This window comes from Morone saxatilis, unplaced genomic scaffold, assembly GCF_004916995.1.
Source record: "Morone saxatilis isolate NCDOM2014 unplaced genomic scaffold, NCSU_SB_2.0 Contig7, whole genome shotgun sequence".
In the NCBI taxonomy this organism is placed as follows: Eukaryota; Metazoa; Chordata; class Actinopteri; family Moronidae; genus Morone; species Morone saxatilis.
This window is the reverse complement of record NW_023340246.1, coordinates 13062274-13074688: the sequence shown is the minus strand read 5'-3', so window position 1 is coordinate 13074688 and position 12415 is coordinate 13062274. Positions and strand designations below refer to the sequence as shown.

At 38.2% G+C, this 12415-nt stretch overlaps 1 protein-coding gene across 1 annotated transcript in view; it reads right to left on the bottom strand.

Moving 5' to 3' along the window:
- ryr3 (ryanodine receptor 3) overlaps window positions 1-12415 on the bottom strand; it is a gene marked incomplete at its 5' end in the record, with an annotated part of 93962 nt that overhangs the window by 79909 nt on the left and 1638 nt on the right. The window contains 5 exons of the mRNA XM_035679141.1: window positions 11-123; window positions 530-608; window positions 966-1040; window positions 5410-5430; window positions 7944-8048. Of these exons, the coding sequence (XP_035535034.1) occupies window positions 11-123; window positions 530-608; window positions 966-1040; window positions 5410-5430; window positions 7944-8048 (393 nt within the window). The remainder of the gene's footprint in view (window positions 1-10; window positions 124-529; window positions 609-965; window positions 1041-5409; window positions 5431-7943; window positions 8049-12415) is intronic.

The window sequence follows — 12415 nt, the reverse complement described above, 5'->3', positions numbered from 1 at the left end:
CATGACCTACCAGGTATCTCTCTGTTGACACACTGACAAGGATCAGGTCGTCTCCGATACGGACTTTCTCTCCCTCAGATCTTTGCTTGGACGCAGGGTGGATTGTCCACCAGCAAGCCTCTCCTATTGACACAAAAACATTATCCATATATTGATAATGAAGTAAAATACAAACATACATACATACATTTGGGTAGCTCTACCGTCCAACACAGTCACACATGTGCCATTTTAGATAATCCGGATTCCTCTCTGTTGTTAAAGCAACTGTCTAGTCTGAGCAAAAAGCATAAAAACAGCCATCATCTGAGGAAGACTGAAGTAACAGTTTAAGTATCATTTCCACTTAAGCATTAAGCAAATGGCCTTAAGCATTTCTCTAGTTCATAAGTCAAGTGTAGCACAGAACACAGTTACAGTATAGCTTTTGATTCCATGTCAGGGTTAGGTTGACCTGAAATGGCTACTCAGAAGGACTGAGTTTAACTAAAAGCGATAAAAAACCAAGCGTCTGTTAGTCATACTGTACCTATTGAATCTTCTTGTAGTCCGACATCAAATGACAGCTTGTCTGTCAGAGACCTTGATGTTTTCAAACAGGTCAGGTACTAGTGAGTGAAAAATGAATAAGTGTTAGGTCAACGGGAAAAAAAGCTGAGAGTGGGAGCAGATCAAAAAATAGCTTTGGACTTATACTAAAAATGTAATGCTAAAATAATTAGTTGATTATTAGATTAGTTGATTGGGAAAATTAATTCACAACAATGTTATTGTCAAGTTAGTGTTAAAATACCAAACATTTGTTGATTTTAGTTTTAGCTTCATTGTTTCATCCAGTTTTTCTGTGTTATGCTAACAAATAAGGGTCATGAATATATAAATACACATGTATGTTTCTTATTTCAGCATGTGCCACTAAGCACTACTTTACTGAACAATCATCAAATTGTTTTGTTGATACTCACCATACCACTGAAGGAGTGGCGAAGGAGGATGGCGTGACCGTAGAGCAGGGTCCGGTGTCCACCCCCCTGACCCGCCTGCCAGGAAATACACAAGTAATAAATGATCATCATGTGGTCACATAGGATCTTTGACCTATGGACCCATCAAACGATCTACAGCCGTTAGTAACCTCTATTTGAGGTATTAAGTTAAAAGTTCCCTCTGCTTTTGACCCTGTGTTTGTAAAGTGCATTGGGACTGAATGGATAAAGTATCTCCAACTTCGGACCTCCATTCCAAGTGCAAGCAGGAAACAGACGAAGAAATGGGGAGGGAAACACACAAAAGTACACACACACAATCAATCAAACCAACAAACACAAACATGTACAGTACCACACTCATTACACAGCTTGCCCATTCTTGTGACAAACAAGAATAATTGTGATATACTCTAGCACAATGGCTGAGGAAATGTGAGGAAATAGTTGAGCAAAAAGGATAAAAGATATGATTTCAAAGACAATTTTACTTACCTTTTTAATCAACCTCTAGCGGCATTAGAAAAAAAAAGAAAAGGTACCATAAGAGGTGATATTTAAACCATCTCTGTATCAATAGAAAGATATACAACAGATATAAATGTGGGACAGGGCTAAAGCAGTAATAGAGCCAGTTCACTTTTAAATCAATTTAATCTGAAGACTCATAATTTAATGTGTACATGGCACATCCTTTTCCATTAGAAGCTTCTTATACATTTCTGACAGTTTTCTTTAAGGTTTTTTTTATTGAGTTTAAACTTTGTATTAAATTAGAGGGCAATTTTGCCCAATAGTCACAGATCTAGTTCTCATACATATTTCTCATTGTCAATGGGGATATGTTTATTTTTAGGCCAATAAGACTCTCCTCTCGCCTACAGTTAATTTAGAGTGTCGAGTCTACCAACATGTTGTGTGTTTCTTGTCTTTGAAAATGACAAACAATATCTCAAAGAAACAGCTGGGACGAAGCCCAGGACTGAGACTGTGCTAACCAAGACGCACACTGCAGTGTTTATACAATAAGCAATAGATGTCGGCTATCCTCTTTCTTGTCCAGTTGTCAGTGTTAATTTGTGTGTTTGCCTGTCGGGTCACATTTAAACTGACCTACAGGGAACTCCCAACTGTCCCCTGAACATGATCCCAAGCTAATTCTCTTTTGGCTACCAAGTATCTCCCAGATGGCTTGTGTAAGACAGACTAAAAAGGAAACAGAGTTCGATCAAAAGAAAAATGGGAAGAGTATCCAGCAACAGCTGGGAGTGAGGGAGGGGGTACAGAGAGAGAGGGAGAGAGAGAGAAAGAGCCAGTCTGTATTTCAGGCCCGGTGTCCTGCTGACACATCACTGCCAGGAACTGTGACCTTTGGTTTGGTGCCCCTCCAGTTGTAAGTACGATATTCTAAAAAGCTTTCTACTAAGGAGTGCATTTGTGTGTGAAACAAAGACAGAGACATTTGTGTGGGTGTGTTTGCATACATACTGTATGTGAATGTGTGTACAATAAGTTATGTTTTAAATAAATACTGTAAAGGTTTTTGCTCGTAGGCCAACATTTCGTCACGAGGACATAGCTAGACTGTGAAATCATCCTTTGTGTCATGGTAGATTACTGTCTCTCACACTCAGCACACACTGCTCCGGCTAATACTTGCATACTAGCAAAGATAAGTCAATAAGATGTGTCCTACAATTTAGATTAACCCTGATGAGCGTATCATATTTGTGGGGGGCTTTGCTTTAAAAGGGAAGCACCCATCACAGGCATTTGGTGCAAATATTGAATAAAAGACTAAATTTTAAAACTTTCAGCAACAATTCAACAGTATTGGAAGATGGCTGGACACCACACTGTTGGGAGTGTAGGTAAGTTACACCTGGCTAAAAATAGGTGTAACACTACCTAATAAAACTTCTGTTTACAGTATAATACAACAGCACCATAAACAGCCTCATAAGATCACCATAAAGTTGAACCAACACCTCTTTAAAAAACAATCAAAACAAAAAATTAACATTATAATAAAGTTAAAATGTAGATTTTCTGGGGTTTTCAACATCGCTAACGTAGTTTAATAGACTAACGTTACAGCACAGATGTTAAAAACAACTTGGAGACTTAAAATCTTTCTTGTGCTGTTGCTGAGAAGTTGAGCTGTAACTGTTACTACAGAAGTTTCTACAGAATACATTACAACAACGGTTACTAACATTCACAAACCGTAACGTTAGCTTTGGACGTTTAACGCTCACGGTCGTTAGGTTCACGTAGCAACACTAGTTCGTGACCTCATCACGCTGTACGTGATGCCGTGTCTTGTCATCTATTCTATGCCACCTGTTGTATTGTTTATTTTAACTTACCTGTTGTCCGGTAGCGAAAAACATGACCATATCACGTCTATCCAACTACTTATCGATTTATATATTTGTCTATTTATAATGTAACATGTTTAATTAATTATCATCCAGTTTGACTCTGCTTCTTTTCTTCCTTGCTGAATACAGATAAAGTTAAAAAAAAAAAACAGCGTAGAAAAACTGTTGCAAGTGAAGTCATTATTAGAATAAAAATATAACCTATGCAAGTTTTGTGGAGTAGTATAAAGAAGCAGGAAATGAAAATACTCCAACAAAGTACCTCAAAATTGTACTTAAGTAGATGTACTTAGTTACTTGCCACCACTGATGCCCAGTCCTCAAATGCCCAAAGGATGTACAGCTCATATTACTGTAATCTCAGTACAACTACAAAGTTAAACTGAATATATTATAAAAAACCAAAGTGATACCTAAGTGATACTACTACTTATCAAAGCCAAAGCTAATTTACAATAAGAAAAAGGCTGCAACCAGCAAAAAGGCGTTGCTTTTACTTAAATTATAACAATTAAACTTTGACAATTCTAATTCATTATTCACATCTATAATCATTTATGTAATTGTTTTATTATTCTGTTGATTACCTTAAAAGCACTGTATAGGCCAGTATAACATGCAAACTTCTTAAATCACATTTTGGTGGCTGGTCTTTCTGCCTGCTTAGCTTTTTCAAGAAATGAATCAGTGTCTGCTTCCTCTTTTCTAAAGCCTGACAGAGCCATTACACCAAACCATGACTAAGTAATTAACCTAAATGTTCACTTAATACCAATAGCTTATCTTATATGTAACAGCCTGAGCATGGGAAAGAGCACACTAGTCAATTTTTCAAGGCCATAAAGAAGGGGGTCATGCCAGACTCATTTGCTAAGTACCATCTGATATATTGATTCTCATGTACGTATTCAATGCCCTGTCCTCCAAATCATCTGGATAATGAGACAGAGATTGTGCACTATTTGCTTTACATTTACTCCACAACAGTCCATCAAAATATGATGTATAACCTGATGTTTAATATGTGACAATTAAGAGAAAACAAAGAAACAGCTTGATCTAAAAATCAAAAACCACAGGTGAAAGATGAAAAATAAATCAGTGTAGCGTGCAGGCAGTCCAGTGAGTTATAAGAAGAACAAATAAATAGTCCTTGAATCACGTGTGACAGCTTTGCTCAACAGTGCATGTGAAGACTCTGAAATCGAAACAGATTTCAGGACATTTCCTCGTGTCAATACACGTACAAATTTACTGATGTTAGAGACAAAACCCAGAGAAAACAGAGCAGCACACCCAAACCACAAAGTGAGTTTTCTGCAAACGCGTGGGTTTCCGATCCTTTCATTTAGATTCAGTAAATTAGATAAATTAGTATTACTCATTACTACCTTGGGTAAGCAAAATGTAATGATAATATAGGTCTATGTATGTATGAACCATTTTAAGCTGTACACTAAGGCTTGAATCTGTTGCATTAAAAGCAAAAAAAAAGGAATAATTAGCTTAAGCAAATGCGAAGCAGACACTATCACTTGAAAGTGCTTGCACACTTGCACACAAAGTAGTCTTCAGAGGCAAGGCAAAACATTTGACCCGTGCACAAGGTGACAGCACCGATAGATGTCTATTTCAAGATTGCCATAATTTAAAGTTCAGAGACATCTGTGACGAGCTAATTGAGTGTCTTCTGACCGGCTGAGGGAAAGAGAATATGTTGAGCTACGGTGAGGTGAAAGCATAATTTACTATCCAGAGGGAGTTTACACAGAAATAAATGTACTTTTTAATATCCATTTGCACAATGTATGGTGAGGTGGAAAAATTGAAATGTATTACCATTAGCTTAATATCTCCCCACAATGCAGTACCTACCATGGACTTTTAAACTAAATGCTGTACACAATATAAATGCGACTTTTATGGCAATCGAGAAATGGGCGTCACTTCAAGTGAAAGTGCCGGAAGTTCAACCCTGTTGTTCGGCAGTCTGTCATGCACACTGACAACATGATGGATGAACGAACTGATGGACCTACCCATTTTTCATGGTCAGCACTCTAGTAACACACAAATACAAATGAAAAGAATGTGTTATTGGGGCGTATGGCAGTCAATTACACAAATCTGAGAGCAACAATAGAGAGAAATGGGCCCTTGCAGTGGAAAGGAAGAGGAGGGTGATTTATTAGCCTTGCTACCAGAGAGTTTGTATTCTAGCCAACATCATGTTGTCTTGCCAAACAAGGCCAGCCAACAATGTTGCACTTTTGAGCACAAAACAAATCTGCTACCCAGGCTAATAACAATGCAGGCCTGAATCACAGGACCCAAGCGGTATACAAAATAAGACACTTAAGGAACCATCTGTGCCAGAGGGCTATGTTGTGCATGAAAGTACAGTGGTAGCCAGAGACACCCAGCACAACACACAATTTGGGCTATCTTGCATTAGTATTATGGGATTTTCCTCTATTACAAATAGCACCGTAATGCTGTGCAGTGCTCGGGTTTCTCTAGTTGCCGCAGTTGGACTGCACAATGATTCATGCCACCATAGCTTTGTCATCTCTGTTCCTAGATAGCAGTGGTCTGTCTTAAGTATTGACTCATAGTAACATTTGGGCCCATTAACTGATAAATGCTTTCAAAATCAAATCAGACCACGTGTACCCAGCAGGAACAGTGATGGGGAAAAAAAACACTACCACTAACAAGCAGTTTCTTGTATATCGTGGTTTATTTGTCCAGATTTAATGCTAGGATCTATTCAATAATTAAGCACTGTTTTCTCTTAGTTTTTTCCCAAAACATATTAGGAGGAAAGGGCTCAACATTTCATCCAAACAGGGGTGATGCCATCCCTTCCCATCTCTTGACTGTCCACTCTGGATCTAGAAGTGCTGGGTGATAAGATTAAATGACACATGAAATGACTCTGTTAGAGCGCAGCAGCATGAGTGAATATGAGCATCTGACAGAGGTTAGCAGACCACACGCATCTCACTGGAGTGGCTTCGTTGCTGTCGACGACACCCCCGTGGCATTACAGAGTGTCTGCCCGATCAAAGATTACTTACCTGCTCTAATAAACATGCCAGGTGAGCTGGACCAGAGCTGAGAGGAAGGGGCTTACACTGTTTAGTGAAAATTAAGAGAGTGGAGGTTGAGGAGAAAGGAGGCTGTGGATGCAGCAGAGCACTCACAGATAATTTTCCTCTTTTCTTTGACCCATGACGGCCTTTCATTATCAGAGCCTTCTGATCTTTTTTTGCAAAACAGGAATGTGTAACAGAGAATGAAAAGAGACAGCTTCAATTGAGGATTCAATTGCAGTTCTTGGTGTTGTAGTAGTTCAGAGTATTGCTAGGTGTGGTCTGTCTGCTTGCTGTAAATCCTGTTGGGACATGATCCAACGTACTTATTGATTTTCAAACATATTCAGTTATCAAAGTCAAAATTTACTGTTGAAATAGTTTGAAGTATGTGCAAAATAATAAACTGTCAATGAAGCATTTGTCCATTTAAATATCTTAGATCTGGCAGCCTTATTCAGGGCGTACATAGCCACTACAGTTATTACCCTTTTTTACTGTCCTGTTAAAATGTTCTAACTTTCCATATTTTAAGAGCTCACTAACTGGAAAGAAAACTACATTTTGCTCAGACTATCCTTCTTAAAACAAAAGCACCTCATACAGACGGGATTCAACTGATGTTGCAGAGCATTTTTAATATTTCTCCTAATAAAACTTTTTGTTGTGTGTATTTCTTTGTGTTCTCGTATTTTACACCTTGTTTTTGTAGCTTAGGTGATTTGGTTTGTAACTTCAAAGGACCAAAAAGTTACTTTTAAGTAAAGAAAAGTCTTTATAATGTGAAGATCAGGTTTGTTTTTATATTGGATGTACTTTTCTGCAGCACCCAACATGGCCAAGATCCAGGTAGCAGAGCCAACAGGTACTTGCTAGTTATTGTTACAACTATTAACTGTTATAACTATTGTTTAACTACAGTATATTTCATTTTCCAAATCATTTACATTGAAGTGCTGCTTCCAGGATTATATTTCTGAAAATCCTGACAGCATTCAAATGCATCATTTTGGGAACAACAGCAAAAGCATCATGGTGGTTCCATGGCCTTGATTGGGTGCCCTCAAAAAATGCCTGAAGTGTTTCCAATCAGGCCAGTTTCCAGTATTTGAACTGAGAAGCTTCCTCTAAGCAGATTCAGTGCATTTCCAGTACTGTGACTGTTCTGCCAGCGAGGAATTTCTATTCAAGTTCGCTCAATAAATATTCCTTTAGCTAAATGATGTTGACTGGAAAACAGTAGTGAAGAGAATTATTCTGTTACACTTATCTTAGGCCTCAGTACATATAAAAAGCAGTATTATAAGTGTGAGTCTTCTAACTGATACTGTAAAAAAAACCTCAAGGGCATTTTGTGCAACTGGTAGAAAATTGATCTGTGCACGCGAGTGTGCATGCATGTATTGAGTGTTGGGGTGTGTTTGTGTAAATGAGTCGGAGAGCAATGGGGTATCAGTGGGAAGGAGGGAAGCACTCACCCCTTCGCTGTTCTGCCCAGTGTTAGCCAGCATCTCCTGCAGGGCCCGCACTGACAGGGACTGCTCCAACACAAAGTTACAAATACACAGGTCTGGAGGAACATTCTGCAGGATGGAAGGACAGAAAGACAAGAAAGTAAAAAGGGAGAGAGGATAGCAAGGAGAGGAGGATGAGGGGACAGAGGGAAAGAAACATTAGTTGAAAAGGCAATGACAAGGTGTTTTGAGCAAAACAGACTCCTCTCCTGGGTATAAAAATGTGCCAGGAGTTTTTCCTTGACTCTGTCTTTGTCCTTTCATGTTACCTGTCTAGCCTCGAGGGTATGCTGTTGCACCCAAACTCCCTGACGTACAGAACTCAGATTTTTGACATGACAGTGGCATATTATGAGACTCAACATACTTGAGACTAAAGACTTTTACAATTGTATCATTTTATCAACATTTATGGTGCACATTGACATTGTCATGACCTAAATAATAACTGCAGTGTCAGTCTAAAGTAGCTTGCAACTGGGGCCTGTTATAAATAAATAAAAAGTAAATAAATATATATTTAAACATTTTTAGAAAGCAACTTATTGAACTGACACCAGAATATTTCTAATTTACCAAATCCATAAACATACTTTTGGTGCCTGTATACTATATACACATTTTTCTACTCTATAGTATCTTTCACTTTAATTCTGGTGTCAGTGCAAGGTTACAAGGTAGATTTATTTACCATTTTACAACACAGGGTTGTATAACAAGATTAAATAATGATAAGGCTTATGTATTCTTTTCAGTTTATCTTGAAGATAGCATTGATGAATGCATCTTTTTATAAAGATAATCTTGGGACTTTTTATGCCTTTATTTTATGACAGGTGAAGATAGACAGGGAACGGGGGGAGAGAGAGAGAGGACGAAGTAGCAGTAAGTACTCAGCATACATGGGGCGCATGCTGTGAGCTACCATGTGCCCCAATAACTGCATTTTAAAGATAAATTACTGTAAAATGCTAATACAAAACACATGTGCACATATGCATGTAACATTTTAACTTCATTCTCATATTTACTTCCACAGCAGTAATTGGTTACTACATTAATTGCAGACTCTGATCTGAGACGAGAGACAAACTGAATTGATTTATCTGCTCAGTGAGGAATGGTACTCATAAATTATTCTGATGACTTGCAACTTCTTTGCCATGGGTGTGTTGCTAACGAGTGGCTGGGGATTATGAGGAGGGCTGTCAAAAGGTGTGCAGCCCAAGGCTGCAATGACCAATAATTAGTTTGGCCTATTCCTTAGCACAGTGTTCTTTGGCTCTTCTCTATTCTAGGCTTCAGATCTGGCTTTCACTCTCAGCAAAATGTTTAAGTTTGTCTTTAAACTTTAACTGCATAGCTGCTAGGATTCAATAAATTAGTTAGTAATAACTGATCATACTGAACAATTACATAATGCTAGTAAATTACTGGCAACTCATAAGCAGGTCGGAGGCAGACACGGGGACCTGCTCATTACTTGCATCTGCTTGTCCAATTATGCAAAATTAATTTACTTTGTTAGTACTAGATGGCACTGTTGATTAACATTACAATGCTGACATGACGTGTAAACAACACGTAAACAAACAAATTAGCCATAGCCCAATAACTCCCACGCACCCTCATATCAGTTCATATCCCTGACTTCATATCCTTGAATGATCCTAATATTAGTTAGTTCATACTTACTGTTTATCTCTATTTTATAACAATAGCCAGCTTCACATAACATGCACTACTATCCATCTCTCCCCAACACAGAAGAGGAATAAGTTAAAGTGTTGGGAGCCTGCCCTGACCCAGTAACACAACCCGCTGACCCTCGACCTCTGCAGTGAAGTGAGAAATGTGAGCGGAGGGGAGGGCTGCTGGGTGATAATGAGGGTGGCGCGGCTCTGTAACTCAACACAAACATTCATGGGACATTCCAACACCACTGTGTGCATGTGTCCAGTTCTGTGAGCTGCAACAGCCTGAAGAAAAATATTGTCCACTCAGATATTCATCATTTATTTGCATTTACACCCAGATAAGAGGTTTCCAGTGACAAAAAATCCAAGAAATATCCAGGGAAAAGACATTTATAAAAGGCTACGAACTCCAAAGTCTGGTTATCTTACCAAAAACATTCAGACAGGGCAAGCTGAATATTTACTTTGCCTGTGAGAGGGCACAACATGACATGATGATGCTACACCTGTGGTGTCATACGACCTTCTTCAGTGATAATTCGCAACCTGCTGCAGATCTTACACCTCTTATGAATTATTCACTGCCAATTTTCCAATTATCATACTTCTTCCAGGGTTGGGCAGACATACTGAACATTCTTGCTTGTCTGGAAATAGAAAAAGACAGTCTCAGTGGTCACAGTGACCTTTAGAAAGTCTAATTTTTTCTATACTGGATAGGGGGCCTGATTTAATTCAATATTATAAGCTGTAAAAAGTAAGTAATTAAGTAAAGTAGTAAAATGATTCTTCAAAAGACTAAACAGGATTTGACAATCTGAAGTCATATGCAAGTTATCCCAAAGAGATGAAATAAAGTGAAACAAAATTAATTATTATTAATTATTATAGTCTTCTCAGGGTCATATACTGTTGTTAATTAACAACAAATTAACATTAACTTCCTCTTGTTCCATAACAAATACATGTAAGCTGATAAAACTCATTTCTAAACGTTTAATAGAACTATAACACATTAAAAGTCTGGTGATATTCTATATTTTTGTTATTATCAACTAATCCCATTAAAAGACCAAACCAAACAATAAATTGATCCTACTTCTGCATAGCCTCCACAAACACTATTAAAAACACATCAATAATCTGCACTGTTGAACTGTGTTTATTGATTGTTATTGACCATGTTCTTTCATTATGATGAACATGGGCACAGTAGGTTGTTTTTTTTTTAGCATGTCCCACATACACCATCCTGTTAATACTCACTAGTGCACCAAGTGTATATTAATCCATGACAAAAAATTGTCCCCAACAAATTCACCATTTACTCTTATTTGAGTAACAGTTGCTAAATGCTTGCATCTGCTTGTCCAATTATGCAAAATTAATTTACTTTGTTAGTACTAGATGGCACTGTTGATTAAAAACTACAGTGCTCAGCTGTTGTTTAGCCTTTTCTTTATATTTAAAAATATAAATAAAATATAATATATAAAGTAAGAAAGTCGAACCAACGCGTTGATTGTTTTGATCTTTTCATGGGATTTAAAAGAATATGGAATATTGCCATCCAGTTAACTTAATTCTATAGTATTTTAATGAATGATACTACTGTAATGGCCCAAGCTTACAATATGTTACGGTAGTAGTTATGTGGAGCAACATCATAATCAAATACTGCCCCAGAACTCATCTTGAATCCAACATAATGTTTCACTCCAGACTTATTCTCTCTACCAGCAGCGGCAGGCAGCCAGGCTTCGTTAGAGTCTCAGAAATGAGGTGTCAACACCTGAGATCAGCCAGCAGATGACAGCCCCTCCCTTTGTGCCAAACCGGAGCCGTCACCCTCGACACTCAGCCACATTTCACACTCAAAGAGGCCCGAGGCATTGTCACCAGTGCGAAGGTAAGAGGTGAGAGGTGTTTGTGATGGTCTGCCAAGAATTCTGCAGAGGTAGGTGAACAGAAACGAGCCTTCACATCCCTAAGTTCTATTCAAAGTGTTATTGCTCAGCGGTCCAATTAAAATCACGCTTTACTTGAAATGCACAGCTTATAAAAACATCCTTACCTGCCATATGAGTTTTATTTTTACAGTTGTTATCATGTGATTATCACTCGTAAGGACACGTAAAATAAGTGTTGTCAAAAAGAAAACTGAGAACATCACTAGTACACATATATAGGCTGCATTGTCTGTCCCACGTACATCTGCATCACTGACTGACAACAAACTTGCTCCCCCCATTGAAATGTCTCAGAAATATCTCTAAAAATGTTGTGACTAATGATGCACATAATGATATACAACAATTATGTTATTATTAAGAAGCATATTCTCCAGAGACAACATGATCTGCTTCATTTCAACATGTCTTTCTTTGTTTTTTTTGAAGACCATAGAGTATCTTGTCGAAAAGAAGATTAATGAGACGTGTAACAGAGTACTGACAGCTCTGTTGTGTCGCTACAACACCACAGGCAGCAAAATGCAAATTTTAATAACACAGTACAACACACAATAAGAAACTTCACTCCAAAACAACAAAAGTGGTCAAAACCATCCTCTATGTCATATTTTTTGTTGTTCTGTCTAAGCCCCATGAAAAACCACTGGGATGCACCAGTGCAGAAACAAGTACCTGATTATTTAGGGTTCTGGCCAAGCTGGAAGCACCACAACAGGGAACTGAACCTGGACTCCCTCAGTGTGTGTGTGTGTGTTGGGGGGGGGGC